The sequence below is a fragment of the Vombatus ursinus genome, unplaced genomic scaffold (assembly GCF_900497805.2).
Source record: "Vombatus ursinus unplaced genomic scaffold, bare-nosed wombat genome assembly UNPS02011613.1, whole genome shotgun sequence".
Classification (NCBI taxonomy): domain Eukaryota; kingdom Metazoa; phylum Chordata; class Mammalia; order Diprotodontia; family Vombatidae; genus Vombatus; species Vombatus ursinus.
This window is the reverse complement of record NW_020951391.1, coordinates 1,307,523-1,330,199: the sequence shown is the minus strand read 5'-3', so window position 1 is coordinate 1,330,199 and position 22,677 is coordinate 1,307,523. Positions and strand designations below refer to the sequence as shown.

Genomic DNA, 22,677 nt, shown 5'->3' with positions numbered 1-22,677 from the left:
AATGAAATAGTCCATGCAAGGATGTCTTTGTCTGTCCATCTATCTCCCTGCAACGAGTTTGGGCCCACTTAAAGTAATATTCTTACCATAAATGGGCTTTCATTCGCCTCTCTTCTCCCCAGATCCATCATTCTCTCTCTCTCTCTCTCTCTCTCTCTCTCTCTCTCTCTCTCCCTCGTAGGATAGGGGTGGGGGAGGCTTAAAAGCCTTTACTTTACCCTCAGTCATGTCACTTTCTGTCCTGGAGGACTAGACCAGGGACAGGACTCCGTGGTAATGGAGGACGATTGGGCCACCCTCTGGAGCTCTCCACCCTGACCTCTGCTGACTGATTACTCAAGAGAGAATCACCATGTGCTACAGAAAGCACAGCTTTCATATAGTCCCCCCTTCTGCCTGGCTGTTCCAGGCAACCCCCTTCCCATCCCCCTCCTACCCTCTGCTGGGTTCACAGGCCAGGCCATAGAGCAATAATCAGAACCCCAGTCACCCTCTGTTTTCATCTAATTCCCATGTTAATGTCTGTGTTTCCCTTCCCGATACACCCCCCTCCCCAAACCCCTCCTCTCCTGCCAAACTCCCCGCCCTGCCTGCCTCTGAGTCACCTACTGTTCCCACCCAGCCTCTCCTCTCTCTATTTCTGCCAGAAGCAGAGACTCATCTAATTTCTATAATTAAGTGTATTCATTTACCTAACGATCCCGATCTGGGAGCACAACAGGTTTGTGAGTCACTAAGTAAGCATGTGTGTGCCTCGGTCGCAGCTGAAGGACACAGGAGAGAATTGATTTCCTGCCTGGTCCCTACCCGCCACTTAGCCAAGGACAGGGATATTCTTTTGAGGCCAGGCCTCTGCGCTAGTGCCCCTACCATGGGGAGTATGCAAATCTTTCCAACTGAGCCGGGCTTCCCACCGGGGTCCTCCTGACCCTCAGTGCTCCTGAGCTTGGCTAGTGCCTCGGCCTTCTGAAAGACCAGAGAAACTTCTCAGTGGAGACACTTCAGGATCTACCTGACAGGGATTAGATCTGACAATGGAGCTATGTGCTTGGCAATTTTTAGAATTGGCATTACGCAACTTAGTGGGAATGACTAACCGTCCATCTCTGCTCCTTCCAGAGCTGGCAGACAGCAACGAAGCAGGTTCTGGGAGTGAAGCAGCAATAAACGGGAAGCTTTGGAAGATAGAAACTGGGGAGGGGGTGAAGGCAAGGGGCTTGCCTTCTTGGGAGGAGTGAAGGTTCTGCCCTATTTTAGATACTTCCTAGGTCTTAAGGTTCCCTTCGAGATAAGCCTTGTGCTAGCTGCTGGCATGTCCTAGGCTAGGTTCTCAGGGGATGCTGGGGCCTGTGCCTTGCTTTACTCCCAGCCCCACCCTGCCCTGCCCAGAATGTGATGCTCCCTGTACAGGGGAGGCATTTGAAGAATACTTCTCCCAGGGAGGGCCTCAGAAGTAATAATAATAATAATGATACCCATCATTTACACTGCACTTTAAGATTAACATAGTGTTTAAGAGTGTGCCCATCCATGAGTCCTCCAGAGAGAGGAAGGAATGCCCTAAGGAATAAGAAGAACCAATGAGGTACCAGAGTAGCAAGTCAGGCAGTCTTGGAGCATGGAAAGAGTCTCCTGGGAGTGAGGCGGGAAAGCCAAGGGCGCCAGGGGACTAATTTGGCCCTGGCCTGGGACAGCATGAGCTAAGAGCACACTGTAAGCCCCATCCAAGCATAGCTATTTTCTCCTCCAACTGTTTCAGAGAATTGAGTTGGCTATTTCTGTGGCGACCTCAGGAGCTGTCAGGAACCCAAGTTTCCACAGTACTCCCCCCTCCACCCCCTCTGCCCCTGTAGGGGCACCACCCTTGAGCAAGCTGCCCTTGTCATGGGTCCAGCTGGCCCTAAGGCAGCCTGATCTGGGCTGGTGCAGAGCTGAGGCTGGCTCTCAAACTTTTCCTCCTGGTGCTTTGATAATGGCACCTAACTCATAGATGGGTAATGACTTGAGGTCTCTGTACCTCTTCCCCCTGCCAACCCCCAGGATCTCATGGAGGGGGGAACAGAGACAGGCCCACACTAAGGTAAGAGGCTTCATTACAGCTGATTGTGCCCACTGTCTCTACTTCTATAAAAGTAGTCTCCCCTTAATATCCAGTCCTTAAAACCCTACTGTAACACTACCTCTATGAAGCAGTCCCTCATCAGAAAAAAATAACCTTTCCCTCTTCAGATAATGTTAAGCACTTTGTTTGGTACGTCTAATTTGTTTATATGTTGTATATCATACAATAATAGGTGTTGTATTTCTTCTATTAGATAGTAAGTTCCACGAGGGCAAGGACCCAAACTTTGTGTCTCTCCCAGTGCACAATGCCCTGGGTACAGCAGGCACTTAGTAAATGTTTATTAAATTGAAATCTATCTTTAGGAAAATATTGTTGGGGCATTAGTGGTGGAGGAAGGGACCAAATTAACTTCCAAGCACTTATTGAGTGCTGACTGTATGCAGAGCCTGCAGGGTGCATCTCCTGTGTGGATCAGCCTAGAAAGGACATTGCCTACTGTCTGTTAGGGTGTTAGGATCACTAGGGTTTGGGATGTGGTCCTTCACAATGGGAGGAGGGGCTGTTGGGCTTGGTCCCACCCACCCATCTGAGTTGGCCATTAGCCTTCCAGCTTTTCTTGGATTCAGGACTCATTTTTCTTCAGCTTGAGGATTTGACAGGATGCTGCCTGTCTTGGTTCCTCACCCAGCTGCCTACCCATCTAGGGCTGGCCATTAGGCTTCTGGTCTGCCTTGGGTAGAGGATTCGTTTTATCCAATTTGAGGATTTGATAGGATGCTCTGTAGTCCTGACATGAGGATAGGTGGAGGTCTCAGGATGAGCTTTGCACTTGGGACCAAAGTATTAGGGTTAGCATAGAGGGAAGGGGACCTTCTATCTTATTGAGAGAGGCAGTTGTAGGGCCAGAGCCCCACAATTTTAAAAGCTATCTCCCTCTGGTGGGTTGTTGAAGGCAGAGGGGAAAGTGGTATGGATCCAAGGGTTGGCCATGCCACCGGTCAGGAATTCTTTCTGGAGGCATCATATAGACCAGTGATCCAGAAGACAGAGGAAGGCTGATCAGGGTACCAGGACCAGTGCCAGTACACTAACATTGCATTGTTGACTTCCATTGTGTCCAAGAAGGACAAGGAACAATGCTTCCAGGTAGGGCCCAGTTCTGTCCCTGCATCTATCCACTTAGCTCATCTCTCATTTCTGGCAAGTGGACTAGTCAGGCAAAGCTACCAGAATGGGGATCCCCTGTTTTAAGGGGCTCCATAAGTATCCTTCTACTCTATCAGATAGCCCAGGGGAAGAATCATGGGGATAGGGGCAGAGAACCATTTTCCAAAAGTGGTGGCACTAGACCTTAGGATCTATGGCTGGAAGAGACCCTCTGGTCCAACTCCCCCATTTTACAGATGAGGCCCAGAGGGGTTTCATAGGATTATAAATGCAGAAGGCACCCTAAAGTCATCTGGCCCAAATGCCCTCATTAATGAAGAACCTGGGGCTCAGAGAGGTTAGATGCCATGTTTAAAGTCGCACTGGTAGTAACAAAGCTAGGATTCCAGCCTGGATCCTTTCTTCCAGATCTTATTGTCTTCTTTCCCTAGGCCCCTTCCTCTCTCCCTTTAGCCTAGCTCAGTTGCTTCCTTTTATCTTTCACACAGCCTTGCCTTGGGATCATTTGAGATTGGGAGAATGTGGGTAACCTTTCAGATCAATGGGAGTCTCTTCGTTTATCCCCTCCTAAAACCTGACACCCGGCCCCAGGTGGTTTCCCCATGGCATTGGTCTGCGCTAGAAGAGGAGAGAAGGGACAAGATGGCGTGACAGATTTTGGAGGCAGAGTTGGGGGCAGGGTGGAAGGCTTTCCTCTATTCCCTTTCTGCCTAAGAGGAGGAGGAATCTGTTTTGGACTAAACTGGGATTTGTTGTCTACCCATCATACTGTGCAAAGAATACTGATGATGCAGTTAGAGGATGTTGGTGCAAATGCCACTTCTGGCCTTTCTTTACCTATGTGTCTTTGGGCAAATCACTCGGGCGAATGCCCTGTGCCTCATTCATAAAATGAAGGGATCAGAGATCCCTTCTGGAGCTATGATCCCATGAAGATCACGGATCGGGGGCTGGAACTGGAAGGGACCTCAAAAGCCAGTCAGTCCAACCCCTAGGGAGCTTGTCACTTACTCAAGTCCTACCCAGGTAGGAAACAGCAGTTCTGGGATGACTTCAAGGTTTTTACTCTTTCCTCTAGCCTACACTGTCTCCCTGGTGCCTGGAACAAGGAGAAGGGACCTGAGTGTCTGGTGACCTGAAGGAGGCTTGGATCCTAGGATAGGAACAATAGACATGGGGTCCCGTATGGGGAGACATATCTTTGGATAATTGGAGAAATAGCATCTCCTAGTGGAAAGAGCATTAGATGTGGAGTTAGAAGAAACCTGGATTTAAATCTCTAGCATAACATCGCCGTGTGGTTATGGGAAAATCCCTTAAGCTCTCAGAGCCTGTTTCCTCCTCTGTGAAAGGGGGATAATAATATCCACACTGCCTACCTCATAGGGCTGTTGTGAGGAAAGAACTTTGTAAATCTTTGGCTTGCTACCCAACTTTGTGTAGGACCTCTGTAGATAGATACAGGGAAAGGTGAGGGCCTACCCGTTGATTGACAGCAGGGGGAGGAAATCTCCAAGATGTCCTCTTGGATCTACATTTGGTCTTTGGGATTCACAAAGTTCCTAGGACATTAGTGGGAGATGAAGAATTACAGGAAGGGTCCTCAAAGCTGGAAGGAGGTATGGGTGGGACTACCCGAGGCCTAAATTTGTCACTTCTCCAACTCACAGGATATCTGCCTAGTTCCTCCTTGGCTTTGGCCCTCCATGCATTGACAGGGAAAGTAGCAGGACATGAATTGTTGGGTTTTTTTAATTCCTTGTCTCTTGTGGGAAATAAATGACTTGCATGCATTTCCCTTGTACACCAGCTAAGGTGGGAGACCAGGCTGGTATGACACAGCAGGCTGTGTATAGGGTCAGGATACACTATAGGGTGGTTGGTAGGAACCCTGTGATAGCTCAAAGGCCATCCCAATGACCCCCATGATTAAGTCTGCCAAGCTGAGCCCTCATCTCCTATAGGGGCTGTCTGTGGTTAGGAGGACCAGGGGACCTTCTGGATACAGGTACCTGAACAGATCTGGAGGTAGGGAACCATTCTCTCCCTTCACAAATTTTCAAACAGCATGTTGTGTCTGTCCTTCCTATCATGCTCTACTATATCTTATACATATCTGCATACACATCAGATTCTCCCTTAGTAAGTAGACTGTAAGCAACTTGAGGGCAGAGACGTGTTGAATTTCATCCTCATATTCCCAGCCCCTTGTATGTAAGCCAAGTGGCCCTGGGCAGGGTCAGCCATGGGAGATGTGTGGGCGTGAAAAAAGAAGAGGGAATAAGGAGAGGAGGAAGGGGATGTTGTTGTTAATAGTTAATTGCTACAAGCTCCTCCCAAGTCCTTCAGCCCAGATGCAGAAGGTCATTTGTCAACTACATTCAACTGGATTCCTGGGTGCTCTCCACGGGCCCCATTGCCTGTGGGTTGTGGGTTTCTCCCTTCTAATTTGTTCTTGCCCTTCACCCTATCCTCAAAGAAGGTAATGTCGATGGGAAAGTGTGTGTACTGGTGACTCACACCTGTGCTCTTTAAACACAGAGACCTGCCAAGACGTCCTCTCGTCCAATTATGCCCAGGCCGAGGTCCTCACCTTCTCTTAAAGTTTGGCTCACGTGGAGGCCGGGAGCATGGAGAGAGACAATGCGAGAGGCTTAGGGAAAACCCTGGAAACCAGGCAAGGATCTTTCACTCGGAAAGAATTGGAAATCCTTGTTTGTGCAGGACTGTTGGGAAAAAAAAAAAAAAAAAACACGCACGCACACACACATACACATCCTATGGTCCAGGATGGGTCTGATGGTTTATTCTATTGTACATTAAAAGATCTATATGCATATATATACATATATATTCTATATTCTTACATGCTGTATCCCTGTTTGTAGTGCATGTGTTGCTTGGTGGTCTGTCTTTTGTGTCAGCCCCTGCTACCCCTCCTCTTCCCCACAACCCCAAATACTAGGGTCCCATCTCCTTTCTTGCTCCCAGTTCCACATTAATTTTTCTGAAGTGTCCAGAGCCTATCAGTAGAATTCCAACTGTAAACTGGCTGGTTGTCTGGTGTGGTTCCTGCTTCCACAACAGGCTTGATTTGGCTTTGGTCGTTCATTCTATGTCTACCTGTTCTCCTATCCTGACCCACGTGGATCAGGGGCAGGCAGAGCCTGAAAGAAATTCGGACTGCCAGCCCCCCCCCCACCCCAGGATCCCCTTCAAACAGAACCCATTAGCCCTACCCCTATGGCTGGTGGCCAGGGGTATGGGATGAAGGATCCCCTGCCCGTGTCCCTCTCCTGACCTATCTACTCTATAGACAGGGGTCGTTTTGTTATTGTATTTCTGTGTGTTGTCTCCCTCCCTGTTTGTTTTCAAAGATGCTGCCAGGCGGACTCATGGGGAAGGGTATCTGTCTTTCCGTCTGGCTCAGGGGTGCGAGGACCCATGGAAGCCTCAGGATGAAATGAGATTGAGTTGCAATACTCTCCTTCCTGACCTCGGGCCAGGGGACGCGTGCAATAGCAGAGTCAGGGCTGCCCCTTCTGCCTTGGCCTCTGCCCCTCACCCCAGCACCCCTTCCCCTCTCCCCTAACCAATCTTCCCCCGTGTCTGTCAGTACTTTTCTAAAACTGTTACCTCTCTCTGTGTCCAAGGCAATACTCCGGCCAGGAGCTGCTGGTCTGTCCGCATGCCTCTGGCTGTTCTACTGTGGTCAAGCCCCAATAAAGAGATTTGGAGCTGTCTCGATGCCCTTGCCGTGTGAATGGGCCTCTCCCTTTCCTTTCTGCAGTACCAGGGGAATGCCTTTACTCATACACTTGGCACACGTACAACTGGTCTGGGACCCAAGGCCTCCCCTCTGGGAGTTTACAGTCTAAAGGTTGACATACACAAAGAAGGTTAGTCTCAGACAATCATAAAGGAGGAAGGAACATTAACTGGAGTCCAAGGACTGGTTTCAGATCCTACCTATGATATGCATGACCTTAGGCAACCCAACCTCCTTGGGACTCAGTTTCCTCACCTATTAAACTGGACTGGACGTCTTCTGAGGCATTTTATAGGTCAATAATCCTATGACAGAGTTTGTCTGGGGGTCCCAACCTCCCCTCTCTATCTCATGATATTATCTCTTCAACCATTTTATGGATCAAGTGTTCTCCTGCTCAGAACTGCCCTCCAGAACTCATCTCTCTCATATACCCTAGTGTGGCCAGTCTTCTATGACCTTTTTGACATGAATGAGTGGCTATCTGCATGGTTGAAGGGACCATCCAAGTTGATGAGATCAGAGGTCCATTTGAGTATGAGCCTATAGGCACAGAATGGATGTTTCTTTAATTGAATTGAATTTTAAAACTGGAAGGAACAACTCCATTAAGTCAACTTTTTCCTCACACATTTATATATAGCAGCATCATATAGGGAAGGCAGTATGTGACAGGAGAAAGAGCTCTAGCTCCACAGTCAGAGGATCTGGGTTCACATCCCACCTCTGATGTTTACTACCTTTCTCCCTGAGCTTCCTCTACTATAAAAGGAGTAAATTAGGGGCAGCTAGGTGGTACAGTAGATAGAGCTCTGGCCTTGTAGTCAGGAGGACCTGAGTTCAAATCCAGCCTCAGACACTTGGCCCTTACTAGCTGTGTGACCCTGGGCAAGTCACTTAACCCCGAATGCCTCAGCAAAAAGCAAAATAAAAGGAGTAAATTGGACTAGATGACACCTCAGGGTCCTTCTGGCTCTACATCTATGAATTCTAACATCTGCTCCTCCTCTGCCTTTCAACTCTTGCCCTACAGCCTAGGGGAGGGGAGCAGGGAGTTCACATATAGAATGCTTTAAAGCTTGGAAAGCATTTTCCTCTCAATAATCCTGTGAGGCAAGTAGGATTGGGATTATCAAGTGGGATTATCTCAATTTTTCAGATAAGAAACTGAAAGATTTGGAGAGGCTGAGAGTGAAATTTGTCTCTCTCCATAGAAAGCTGGAAGGTGCAGTGAATAGAATGTGGGACTTAGAGTCAGGAAGACCTCAGTTCTAATGTGGTCTCAGACTAGCTGTGTGACCTTGGGCAAATCACTTGATCTCTGTCTGTCTCGGTTTATTAAACTATAAAATGGGGATGCTGATAGCAGCTACGTCCCAGGGTTATTGTGAAGATTAAATGATATAATATTTGTAAAGCACTTAACACAGTGCCTGGTATATAGTAGGCATTCAATAAGTACTTTCTTCCTTTCCTCCTCCTTTCTTTCTCTCTTTCCCTCCTTCCTTCCTTCTCTTTTTCTCCTTCCTCCCATCTCTCCTTCCTTTGTTCCCTCTTATCCTCCTTCCTTCTTTCTTTCCTTTCTTTTTGTCATTCATTCCTTCCCTCCTCCATCCTTCTTTCCCCATTTCTTTTTCTCCTTCCTCCCTTTTTTCCTTCCTTCCTTCTCTCTTTCCTTCTTCCTTTCTTTCCTTCATTCCCTCTTATCCTCCTTCCTTCCCCTTTGTCTCCTTCCCTCCTTCTTTCCTTTTATAAATGTGAGCCCCCTCCCCCCAAGAATCCTAAGCCTGAGTAATATCAAGGAAATTTTTTAAAAAACCAAACTTGTTTTGAAGTGGAATAAAGCTGAAGCAGTACCATTCCATCATTTTACACATGAGGAAGGTGAGACTCAAGAGGTGAGTGATGGGAGTGGCCCAAGGTGACTCAGCTAGCCAGTGACTGGGCTGAACTAGCCCTCTGTTCTCCCAGTTCCAGGAAAGGCACAACCCTATCTGTTTCATGAAACCTCACTGCCCCCTCACTATACCGTATTGTAATTGTGGAATCAAAGGTTTTGTCCCTCCTCTATTAAAAGAAACACAGGCATCAGGCAGTAGGAGGGGGAGGTACTATTTTGAGCAGGGGGCCTTCCTGGCCCCCCTGAAATCACACATGCCTACGTAGGTAGGGCTGACAATGAGGACAGAGCACACAGATGGCAGAGTAACTACTCTCAACCAAAACGCAAACAGCCAGGAAGAAAGTTACATCCACTCTGGTGGGGAGTGGAGAGCAAGCGGCCAACCGAGGGATCCCCCTGCCCAGGGTACAGCAGGAACAGAAGCACAGAGCACCCAAAGTTGGCTTTAGTTTGACACCCCAACTCTTAATCCCTCCTCCCTGCCTTGGTTTTCTTTGCACTTAAGAACAACACACACACACACACACACACACACACTGTATTCATAACAGCTAATAATAATTGTTAGCATTTATAGAACACTTTTAAGGTTTGCAAAACCACGTGACATTTATTATTTCCTTTGCTCTTCACAACTACCCTATGAGGTAGGAGCTATTATTATCATCCCTATTTTACAGATGGGAAAACTGAGGCTGAGCAAAGTTAAGTGATGTTTTCAGGCAAGGTCCAACACACAGCTAACACATATGAGACAAAGCATTGGAACTGAGGTCTTCCTGACTTCAGGTCCAGAATGGTGTCTGTTACCCCTTCTCAGCTGTCTGCTTCACTTACCCACTAATGCTGTGGGTACCAGGCCATGGCACTCAGTCCTGGAGCCTCTTGGGAATGGATCATGTGAGAGGACCGAATAACACCAATGGCTGATTAGAACTGGCTTGATCAGCATGGGTCAGAGGAGAATAGGCAGGGGGGCAGTGGCAAGGAGGGGCTGAGAGGACAGTATCAGGGGAAGGGCTAAGGGGACAATCTCAAGGGAGGGGCTGAGGTTCAGTGAGGAGACAGCATCAGGAGAGGCTGAGGGGACAGTGTCAGGGGGGCTGAGGGGACAGTGTCAGGAGAGAAGAAGAGGGGAGCATATCAGGGAGGGACTGAAGGGACAGTGTCGGGAGGGCTAAGGGGATAATGTCAGGAGAGAAGAACAGGGACGGTGTCAGGGAGGAGCTAAGAGGACAGAATTAGGGGAAAGGCCTGTTCCTGAAATGAAAGAGAAAAGCCAGGCTCACAGTCCAGGCCAGCCTCTAGGAGATGGCAGGCAGCCAGTTGTCAATTAAAGATAAAATCTCTCCTCTCAGCCACAGAAGACTCTGGCCTTCTCAGACAAGAGAAGGCCATTTGCAACTGGGCTTGGCTTGGAGCTGCACGACCGGGTTGATAATGGGATTGGATGCATTGCTGGCTTCATAATGATATTAAGTGTCAGGGCCCACGTCCAAAATTGCTGCTGGTTTTTGCTGATCGATGCAGAACTATTTCCTTATTGGGGCTGAGAGCCCAGCAGGCTCAGGGCACCTGATGCTGAAGTGAGACCCAGGGGTGGCTGCTGGGATCCAGGAGCAGGTCCCTCTGGGCCTTGTGGGCAGACACCCCAGCAACAAAGCCCTCGCTTCTTCAAGCGGGGAGAGTGGAGCAGAATATTTAACAGAACATCCAGGGGACCTTCTTTCTGACTAGAGCCACAGGTAGCTTGGTCTAGCCAGGGAGAAAACTCTCCAGACATTTCCAGGTCTCTACACAGACAGACCAGAACTGTTTGGGGAGGCCGTTGTGTTGATTTGAAAGGCAACGACTCACTCTAGCCCCAGGTGCCATGTTTGATTTAGCAAACCAACTCCTCTTCCTACAGGATCATTTGATCTCAGTACTGGGATTTCAGAGAGACCTTTCTCGGATGGGAGGGGAGGAGGAAAGACCATAAGGAAGATCGATTCTTCATGTTTTTACATCATTAAGAACAGACATCTTATGTGAACTTCACAGCCTCGCCTCTATTAGGTTAGCAGAGAACGAATTATAACCCCCAATTTATACACAAGGAAATTAAAGTTCAATGTGTCCAAGGCCACACAGGTAGTTAGTAAAGAACATGTGACTAGAACCCAATTTTCCTGACTCCTGGTCTAGTTAGAGTTCTTTCCACTTGTACCTTTTTAGAGATAGACTGCCCTACCTGGGGTAGTGATTCTAACATGCTAAGTCTTTGGTGTGGAATTTCCTCCTAAACTGTCCTACCTGAGGGCACACATTCATCATAATTACCCCTCCTCACTACCCCATCCCATCCTCCAAACCAGGTGAGATATTTGTAACATCTAGTCTCTGGTTGGCCAATGACTGGCTTTGGGGGATGGGGTATTTCTCCATCTCTAAAACAGGGGTACCGATGTATGTTAGACCCCCTTCCCATTGTAAAGAATAGCAAAAACCATTCCCCTTCTTTTCCCAAGATGACATACAAGACCCTTACCCAGCTTGATAGTATAAATACATGTGCACAGGTTAACACATGCACACATATGAATGCTTGCACCCTGAACCTCTATCTAACATGTTCCATACAAGAGGCTGCAAACACAAAGAAATAAAGCGAGTACACACACACACACAGACACACATACACATTTCTCTGGCTGGCAACTTGTTATCTGGGTGACCTTGATCAAATCAAATGAAATAACATGTTCAGAGCTTTGCAAACCTGGAGGTGCTAGCTGTTATTATTAAACCACTTGTCTGAGTTTCAGCTTCCTCATTTGTGAAATGGGGTTGGACCAGATGGCTTCTGAGTTCCCTTCCAGGTCTGCACCTATGATCCAATGACTCTGTGATGCCTCTGGACCACCCAGCATCACTCTGCAGGCTAGTACAAATCCATAGCATGCTCTGGGACATACACCTATTTCTCAGTGAACCTGGGTCTTCATTGGATGAAAGAAGTGGGATGGAGTGGGGAAAGAAAGGAGGCTAGTCAGTGACTCAGACCGAGATGGGGCTCTGAAGGTCCTCTCCTCTCCTCCCCACGTCTGTGGCTCTGGCCACACCCTTGTTCTCAATTCTGAGCCCGAGGTGGTGCTGAACGGAGACAATCATTACAGGGAACACCTGTCAAACCACCTGTCTCCCAAGAGCATCAGTCACTATGCTTCGTACACAGAGACCCGGATCTGGATCTCTTGACCAATGCTAAGCCTCAGAGCCTAGGTCCCCTCTATCAACAGGACCTGCTTAGGGTAACAATGCAAAGGAGGTGGTCTTCTCTTGGGTGTAAGGTGATTGTCCAAGACAAATGATGTTATAGAGCAAAACTGTCCCTAAAATGGTTATTGGTCATAAAAGCTCTCCACAGAGCCAAGGGAAGCTGAGATTCAGGGGGTGGCTAAACCTAACATAATAGAAAAGAGGCTGAGGTCCTTTATGGCTAGGTGGCCCAGTAGGTAGAGCACCAAGCCTGGAGTTAGCAACACCTCAGTTCTAATCCAGCCTCAGACGTTTGCTATCTGTGGGATCTTGGGCAAATCACTTAATTTTCATCTACCTCTATTTCCTCAATTGTAAAATGGGGATAATAAGAGCACCTAACCTCTCAGAGTTGTGAGGATCAAATAAGATAATATTTGCAAAGTACTTAGCACAGTGCCTGGCACATGGTAGGTGCTGAACAAATGCTAGCTACCATTTTTATTACTATCATTATTATTATTATTATTATTGACATCTTGCCTAATAGATTTAGAGTTGGAAGGGACCTTTGAGGTCAAGTAGTCCAACACTCTTATTTTACAGATATGGAAACTGAGGACTGAGGTTCAATGACTTGCCCAAGGTCACCCAAAATCTCACAATTAGAAGGAACCTCAAAAGTCTTTTAGTCTAACCATTACCTGAACAACAATTCTTCCTACAGTATCCTGACAAATAATTGTGCATTCTTCCAATTGAAAACTTAAAGGAAGGGGGACCTGCCCTCCTAAGAACCTACCCATTCCACTGTCAGGCAGATGCCTTAGAAAGATTTTTCTTGTGTTTAAGACTAAATCAACCTCTCTGCAACTTTCAGCCATTGCTCCCTATTCTGCCCTCAGAGGCCAAACAGAATGAGAGTCATAATTGGTATGTATCTAGTCCTTTTAAAGTTTGTAAAGAGCTTCACTTTCATTATCCCATTGCCGCCTGAAAACAACCCTGTAAGGCAGATACTATAAGAATTACCATTCCCATTTTACAGCTGAGGAAACTGAGACTCAGAAAGGTAAAGTCATTTACTCATGGGCACAACAAATCCGTGAGATAGGTATTGGAGGTATTATTATGCCTGTTAAAGTGTCTGTAAACTATGGTCCACGAGCCAAATCTGCCTGAACCTGTCTTTGTACTGCAAATTAAGAATGGATTTTACATTTTAAAATAAAGTTTCATTTAAAGATGTTAAAAACCATTCTTAGCTCATAGGCCTATAAACAAGTGGTGGGCTGTATTTGCCCCTCCCCTCCATAGTTTGCCAATTTCTGTTCTAGATAAAGAAACCCAGGTTCAGAGCATTTCCATAATTTACTTAGTCATATAAGTAATGAGGATCATAATCAGGTCTTGAACCCAGGTCTTCCTGACTACAGATCTAGCATGCTATCCACTACACCACAGTGTTACTCAGTAAGGCTAATAGTTATTTCCACATGACGTCCTTTCAAATATTTTAAGATTTCTGTCTTTTGTAGCAGCAAATAACTGGAAATGGAGGAGGTTCTCATTAAAGAATGGCTGAACAAATGATGGGATATGAGTGGGATGGAATATAATCATGCTGTAAGAAACTAGGAAGGGGATGGTTTCAGGGAAAGACTTATATGGGGAGGGAAGACTCGTATGGACTGAGGCCAGAGTGAAGTAAATGGAACCAGGAAAACAATTCATACAACAACAACGTGATAAAGACAATACAGCTTTGAGAGCCTTAAGAACTCTTATCCAAGCAGTGATCAATGATGATTCCAAAGGATCCATGATGAGACATACTAGCCCTCTCCTGACAGAGGTGGGGGACTCGGTGCCAATCGACTGAGACGTATATACATATGTACGTATATCTACACACACATATTTATATGCCCAATGCCAAAATTAGTTTTGCTTGATTATTTTTCAAAAAGACATCTGTGGTGTCTCCCCTAAATGTTCTCCATGCTATATATCCCCGATTCTTTCAGTCCACCTGCATATGCTATGATCCATATGCCTCTCGCCATATTGATCCACTGTCCTCTTGATATCTACTAGCTCATAAATGGTCCAAGTGAGCTCCAGGGAAGAACACAAGATGATTGCCTCCCTTGTTTAGGACACTACGTTTTCTCTTAAAGCAGTATGACAATAATAGCTAACATTTATATGGGACTTTAAGATTTGCAAATCACTTTGCAAATGGATCTCGTTTTATCCTCTCAACCACCCTGGGAGGTTTTCAATTTCAATCTTCATTTTCCAGATAAGGAAACTGAGGCAGAGAGGCTACAATGCCCAGGGTCACATGGCTAGTAACTATCTGAAGCTGCTTTTGAACTCAGGTCTTCCCAATTCCAGGCCCAGAGCTCTGTCTCTGGTGTCATCTAATATCAGATTGAGTTAGCCCTTTTGGCTTCCAGATCATACTATTTGACATGTTTTGAGCTTGAAGTCCAAGATACTCCTCAGATCATAGGAATTATAGATTTAGAGTTAGAAATTTTGCCCTAAAGGAGTCAGAGACATTGGTGTACAATGTTCAGTGGAACCCGAGGGGATCTCCTTCCTGACCAGGACTCCAGGAAGTCAAGGCCATTTTGGTAACGTCCTTAGAGCATCAAGACAAGTGTTGGTTAGAGAGGCTAAGCTATGCCAACAGTTTGAACAGCACCAGTTTACTTCAATTCTCAGTCTTGTCTAATTCCTTCATTTTACATATGAGGAAATTGAAACTCAGAGAGCTTATCTGACTTGTCCAATATCACACAGGTGGTAAGGTGTAGAGCTGGGATTTGAACACAGGCCATCTAACTCCAATCCCTGGATGTGATAAAGTTGATTTTTGTTTTTCTGTGAAAGTGATTTTTTTTAGTCCAAGTGTAGACTTTACATTTATCTCTTTAAAATTTAGTTATTATTAGATCTGGCCCCTTGTTATTAGATCTGTCAAGATTTTTTGGGATGCTGATTCTTCCAGTGTGTTAACTTATCCCTCCCAATTTTGTGTCATTAGAAAATTTAATAAGCATGCCTTCCATACTTTTATCCAAGTCGCAATAAAAATCTACAATAGCACAGAACCAAATACACATTCCCCTGAGACACTCTGCTTGAGACCTTTCCCCAAGCTGATAGCAGCTCATTAGTGATGATTCTTTTCTTCACTTGGGGCTATTCTATTAATTCAAAATCCCCCTAACAGTCCTATCATCTAGTTCTCGTCTCTCCATCTTGTTCACAAAGACAGGATGAGAGAGTTTGTCAAAAGCTTTGCTGAAATCTAGGCATCTGTATCTACAAAATTCCCCTGATATATCAGTCTAGTAATCCTGTCAAAAAAGGAAATGAGGTTAGTCTGGCATGACCAGGCTTGATGAAACCATGCTGACTCTCAGTAGGTAGGGGAGATGAACCAGGAGCCAATGGTTGCCATCTCTCCACATTCTCTTCTACTTCTCTCCAGCTCTGAATCTAATCATTTAACCTCTTGTGGAGTCTTAGTTTTTTCCTCTGTGAAATGGAGATAATAATACTTCGGAATTGTTGTTAGAAAAACACTTTGTACCTTAACAGCATTATATAAAAGTGAAAGATCTGTCTCTCAATCTGTTCACCATTAAGGCATTCCTAGAAGTACCCAAGCAGTAAAGAAAAATGCCTTTTGTGTCGATTTTCTAATTTCTTGTTGGGAAAACTGGATGGGAGTGAGGAAGAAAGAAAAGGGGAGAAAACGAAGCAGTAAAGAGGATCAGGACAGAGGAGGAGAAGGAAGGGAGGAAGGGAGGAAGGAAGGAAAGAAGGAAGGAAGGAAGGAAGGAAGGAAGGAAGGAAGGAAGGAAGGAAGGAAGGAAGGAAGGAAGGAAGGAAGGAAAGAAAGAAGGAAGGAAGAAAGGAAAGAAAGAAGGAAGGAAGGAAGGAAAGCTGAAGAAGGCAGTAGAAGAGGGCAATTGGGATGGAGAAAGGCCTTGAGCTTGTATCATATGAAGATCAGCTGAAGAAATTAAGAATGTTTAGCCAGAGAAAACTTATAGCAGGTCTGGGACATGAAAGATGCCTTTAAATATTGGAAGGAGTATTGAGTAGAAGGAGAATTAAATTTGCACTGCTTGGTCCCAGAAGGCAGGACTAGAAGCAATGGGTAGGAGCTGCAAAGAGGCAGATTTATGTTCTGTATAAGGAAAAACTTGCTAAAAATAAAGTCTACCCAAAAGTGGAGTGGGCTGCCTCAGGAAAGAGCAGGTTTTCCTTCTCTGTAGGTCTTTAAGTTGAGGCTGGGCAACCACTTGTTGGGCGTGTTTGGGTAGGGGAGTGGTTCTTATATCAGTTGGATTAGATGGGCTGTGAGGTCCCTTCTATCTGTGATCCCCAGAAAAGGAGGAGAAAAGAGAAGAGAGGTCTATAAGAGGGGGGAATAATAAGAGAAAAGCAGAGAAAGAGGAGAATAGAGCAATGAGGAGGATAAGTGGGTAGGAGGGTGAGAACTGGGAAAAGTGAAAGAAAAAATTTGATTTTGTAATTTCCACATTAAGTCCCTTAGTCCTTCCAAACACTGCCTTCACACTCCAAAGCAGTGAGGACAGCCTGATTGGTTTCTGTGAGCAGGACCCAAGTTGAATGTGGCATTGACTTTTTTAAGGGATCCATTATATCCCCTGCTCACCATGGCTTAGTGCTGAGGCCGAGAGGGGGTGAGGGGTAGGGGGGGTGGGGGGGAAGGCTGAATCAATAACCAGATTCCAGAGATCCCAGTAATCATCTCTGGCCTGGATCAGCGCCTCTCCTTGAGGGCCAGAATGGGCCATGGAAGTGAATCCAAGGAGGTCTGTGAAGATGTGCATGGTGCCTTATCTAAATTTTCTATCTCCCTTAAGCCTAATACAATGCTCTGCATACAGCAAGCTCTTAATTAATGTTTGTTGAATTGAAATGTCTGTATGTCCTAAGCTCCCTCATTGGTTTGGGGAGCCTGATATGGGACTGACTGGCCGGAGGTTATCCTGAGTTCATACTGACCTGTGAGCTTCATGTTCAAGGATGCAACCTGATAAAATGCAAAAAAAAAAAAAAAAACGGTTTTGGAGTTTGAGGGTCTGGGTTCAAATTTTGATTCTGTCAAACACTATCTGTGTGACTTTGGGCAAGTCACTTAATCTTGGTCTCCATTTTTCATCACCTGTAGAATGAGAGATTACCAATTTTGAGTTAAAAGGAATCTTAGAGGCCAGTCCCCTTCATCTTACAGATGAAGAAACCAAGCCCGAGGAGGCTGAGTGACTTACACAAGGTTACCTAGGTAGTAAGTAAAAGCATTGGATTTGAACCCAGATCCTCTCATTCCAAATACAGCAAGCTTTCCCCTGTGCCTCACTACATCCAGCTTCAAGTCCACCATCATGAGCCCACTAGTTAGTTTAACCTCAAAAGTGATGTGTACTTCCCGCTATCAGGAAAGCTGAGACTGGCGGATTCCTTGGGTTTGGGAGTTCTGAGATGTCAGGCATTGGTGCTAAGGTCAGCTTTGATGTGGTGATCCTCTGGGAGCAGAGGGGACACCAAGTTGCCTAAAGAGGGGTGAGCCCGCCCAGGTTGGGAAAGGAGCAGGTGAAAGTTCCTCAAGCTAATAGGAGTGAAACTGTTCTCTGTACTTCCCTGGCTAAGATAAGACATAGCCTTTAACAAGAAAAAGAAAAAGAGAGACAGAGACAGACAAAGAGAGAGACAGAGACACACAGAGAGAAACAGAGAGAGACAGAGACAGAGAGAGGGAAAGAGAAAAAAAGAAAAAAGAAAGAAAGAAAAAAGAAAGAAAGGAAGGAAGGAAGGAAGGAAGGAAGGAAGGAAGGAAGGAAGGAAGAAATGCCAAAAGTATCAGGTCTCTACTCTATTTACTCATAAGTCCTTTGTCATTTCTGGGATATCCGCACATCCCCTAAATCACTGAGTACCAAGATATTCTGGATGCTTCTACTGTCTCTCCTTCCCCTAGGTCTTAGCTCACTTTCCTGGTGTTTAGAAGCACCTCTCCCCAATACACACACACACACACACACACACACACACACACACACACACACACACACCGACCCCCTTGGTCTGAGAGTACTTTCCCCTGATTCAAATGAGGGGGAAAAAACTGGATCCATCTTTATATGAGTCCGCTCTCCACTCCCACCCCCCTCTCCCCTGCAGCTCCTCTCCTGGGACCCCTGCCCCAGACCCGAGGCTTGGCCCTGGCATTTAACCACTATGATAACTCCCTTAGCCCAACTTCAAGATGAAAGATGTGGGGGCTGTTCTCTCTGTGTCCTTTCAACCTAGGACAGGGGACTCTGGTTTAGTACCATCTATCCAGAGGCCCCGAGAAGAAGAGTAGCCATCCGAGGCCGTTGCTATGGCGGCCTTCCCTCCCTGCCGTGGCTGCACCCAAGTTGCTATGGAGAGCTCTGAACCACGGCTGAGAAGCCCCGGATAGCTCCCCTGGGGATCTTTAACCCTCTCTAAGCTGGCTGGGGAGGGCATCTCTTGCTGTCAGCCTCAGGATGCCAAGGCTTGTCGGGCCCATTCTGGAGTTAGTTCCTGAAGCACTTATATACCCCCCACCCCCCCTACACACACCACAGTCTGATTTCTGGTCCCTAGAAACTCACCAACTCATGGGAATCTCTGTTTTTTGTGTTCTAGTCAATTACCAGCATAGTCCCTCTGGGCCCAAGCTAGAGGTGGCAACTAACTCCCAGCGGGGGGTGGTAGGTGGGAGTGGGCCAGAATTTTCTCTCTATTTCTGGATCCTTGCCCAGAAATCTAGTAAATGCCAGGCAGCATAATGCAGGGGAAAGTGAAATAACTTTGAACTCAAAGGACCTGAATTCAAATCCAGCTCAAGCCACTTATATGTGTATGACCTGGGGTAAGTCACTTAATGTTCCTCTCATCTCTATACATATGATCACCTGTCCTCTCTGGGCTTCAGTTCTCTCATTTGTAAATAGAAGTCATTCAGTTAGATCATCTCTGAGGTTCACTTGGCTCTATATCTATGGACAGCTTAGGGGCACCATCATTAGGCTCATTCCCTGTACTGCTCCTGCTTTTGCTGGGCTCTCTTCATCTTCTCCCCTGTCCAATGTGTACAAGTCATGGGAGGGAAACCAGAAATGGGGGCTCCAAAGGGAGCTGAGGGGAGGGGCCAGAGCAGATCATTTAGCCAAGCCCCTCATTTTCTAGACAAGGAAACTGAGGCCCTGAGAAGTGGTATGATTTGATCGTTGTCACATCAGTAGCAGAGCTGCGATGCAAACAGCTTATCTGCCTTCAAGTCCATCGAAGAATAGAAGTAGGAATGAGTTGGCTCCTTAGATCGATGACATCTGTTTGGTAATACAGATTCCTAGCCAATGCTTCAGGTTCTGTCCTGCCAAGCACCTCAACTGGACCGATTGTCCCTCTCCCACTGCTGCTTTTGTGTGGATTGCCTCCAGAGCCAAGGACTGGGTATGGTCTGTGGGTCCATCCCTCCAGACTCCCTGATTGAAATCTGCCTTGAAGGTGTTTCTCTTGGTGTAGTTCTGAGTCAGTTCCATTTCTAGGACAACCAAGACCCTTGATATCGCAATAACCTGCTGGCTGGTCTCTCCCCCTACTCCAGTCCCTCTTTCTCTCATCTGTCAGTGACATTCCTAAAGCTCAGGCCTGACCATGTCACTGTCTATCTCAATAAACTACAGTGACTCCCTATTACCTCCAGGATCAAATGTAAAATCTCCTGTTTGGCTTTGAAAACTCTTCACAGCCTGGCCCTTTTCCACATACTCTGATCCATCGAGATGCTTCCTTGTAGGAAACATTCAGTCCCCAATTCTGGGCATTTTCATTGGCTGTCCCCTATACCTAGAATTCTCTAGGTTCTCATATCCATCTCCTGGCTCCTCTGGCTTCATGCAAGATTCAGCTCAAATCCCTCCTCCTCTAAGAGGACTTTCCAGGTCCCCCCTCCTCCCAGTGGCTCCCTCCAAGATTTTCTGCCATTTACCCTGTAAATACCGTGTCCTTACCTAGTTGTTTGCACATTGTCTTCCTCATTAGAATGTAAGCTGCTTGAGGGCAGGGGCTGTTTTTGCTTTGCTTTGTATACCCATCATCCCCCTTGCACATATAAGGTGCTTAGTAAGTGCTTGGGGGAAAAATTTTTTAAAAATTAAAAAAAAAAACAAAAAAAAATTATAAAAATAAATGCTTGGGGGAGAGGGGGAATGGAACAGTACTGTGTTATAGCAGAACCAGAACAAGACTTGGAGTCATCAGACCTGTGTTTGAATCTCAGCTGCAGCATTTACTGTACTAATTGTGTGACCCTGGGCAAATCATTTAACATCTTTGAATATTTATTTTCCCATCCGTAAAATGGAAATAATAATGATACCTTTTCCGTTTACTTCATAGGGTTGTTATGAAGAAAGTCCTTTATAAACCTTGAGGCATTGTATAAAATCAAAGTGTGTGAGTGTGTGTGTGTGTGTGTGTGTGCTTGTGTGTGTGCAGGGAGAAAAAATCATAGGATTTTGTTTGAGAATTGAGTTGAAATTCTACTCTTTCTACTCACTAGTGGTGTGCCCTTGGACAGATCACTACCCCATTTTGTTTTCCCAATCTGTAAAATGGAGATAAAGATGCTACCTACTACACAGGGTTGGCATGAGGCTTAAATGAGACAGTGTATATAGAGTACTTTGTGCACTATAAAATACTATAAAAATGTCAGCTATCTCCTATTAGTTTGGGGTTTGTTTTCTTCTCATTATCATAATCAAGTGTTTTTCTTTCAACTCTTAAATTTTCATTTTTGATGAGCCTAACCAACATCAACAAACAGAAACGGAATAAGAGTATTATGTGTGAAATTATGAATCTCTATTATATGCAACCTGTTTTTAAAGTATATTTTAAAATTAATGATAGTAATTGGAAAGACCTGAGTTCTAATCCCACCTAATCCCCTCCCCACATGTACCTTGTAATCCAGTGACAATGACCAGTGACATTGACCTTCTTGCTGTTCCTCAGACAAGAGACGCCATCTTCCAGCTCTGGCCATTTTCACTGACTGACCCCCATGCCTGGAATATTCTCTCTCTCCAACTCCATCTCCTGACTTCTCTGGCTTTCTTCAAGTCTCAGCTAAAATCCTACCTTCTACTGCAGGAAATCTTTCTTGCCCACCTCACCCTCCTTGGTTCTAGTTTCTTCTCTTTGTTGGTTTTTTCCGATTTATCCTGTATATAGCTTGTTTGCACACAGTTATTTACACGACATCTCCATTTGACTGTGAGCTGCTTGAGAGTAGGGACTATCTTTTGCCATTCTTTCTTTGCCCAACACCTAGCCTATTTCCTCTAACTCACTGACTGATCTTACAACTGAGGAAACAGGCGAAGAGACCTGCCCATGGTCATACAGCTTGTAAGTATCAGAAGAGGGATGTGAACCCAGGTGTTTCTGACTCTAAGTCCAGCACTCCATCTGCTAGGCTGCCATGATGCTTCTCTCTTTAAGTGATTGTGGGACTCCCTCCACTGTGGCCAGGGACCATCTCAGCCGATGAGATTTTCCTGCAGCTGAGATGGGCTTCTGGCTTGGGGAGCAGACAACTGACCCAGGACATAACCCTTAGGCAAAGCATTAAAAAAAAAACCTAGTCCCAACTCAGTGACTGGCTTGTGATGTGGCAAAAAAAAAAAAAAAGGTAGTAAGGTATTGGTGGAAAATACCTGAACTTAGTAAAGACCTGGGTTCTAATCCTGGTCCTACCCACTTCCTTAGAGAACCTAGTCAAGTCATTCTACCTTCTTAGCCTCAGGCTCCCCATCTTTAAAATGATGTTCTTTTACTTCCTACCTCACATAGGTATGAGGAGAGTGCTTTGTAAACCTTAAAGAGTTTTTATGACAGATTGATCACTGATGGGGACCTTAAAAGTCTCCTATTCCAAACCCATGATTTTATAGGTGGAAAAAATGAAACTTGGAGAAAGGAAATAACTTGAACAAGGTAATCATCTACCTTGACCTGTGGATCATCTACATATCTAGTAGCAGAGCTGAGATGCAAACCCATATCCTCTGACTCCATGGTGTTATCTCCCCTTCTTTTTTCCATCTGTCAAGTGGGGACAATGCTTCCTAGAGCTCAGGAGGAGGATTAGGAGGAGAAAAGGGAAACACCCAAAGCCTTTGATCATTATTTAAAACACAAGGATTGATGAGTTTGGAGCCTCATGCCTCTTTCGTCAATCACAGGTAGGAACTGAGAGGGGAAGAAGGAGAAAAGGAGGAGAAAGGAAGGCAATGGTTATAGAATACATCTTCTTCTGATTTTATTTCCAAACACACATGTGAGCAAGAGAGCTCAAAAGCCAAGAAAAGTCCTGGCACCTGCAAGAGAATAGAGAAAAGAGAAACAATAAGGTGAGAGGAAACTCAGGCAGAAGAAACCCAG

The 22,677-nt window shown here is 45.8% G+C and overlaps 1 protein-coding gene across 2 annotated transcripts in view; it reads left to right on the top strand.

The window, feature by feature from the left end:
* Positions 1 to 22,677, top strand: part of KCNC4 (potassium voltage-gated channel subfamily C member 4) — a 68,172-nt gene that overhangs the window by 25,810 nt on the left and 19,685 nt on the right. The window contains exon 4 of one of the 2 annotated variants that reach the window (XM_027856715.1): positions 5,774 to 5,984. The exons of the other annotated variant lie outside the window; for it this stretch is intronic. Within the exon in view, the coding sequence (XP_027712516.1) occupies positions 5,774 to 5,835 (62 nt within the window). The 3' untranslated portion in view covers positions 5,836 to 5,984. Of the gene's footprint in view, positions 1 to 5,773; positions 5,985 to 22,677 lie in introns of those variants that run through there. 2 annotated transcript variants of the gene reach the window in all.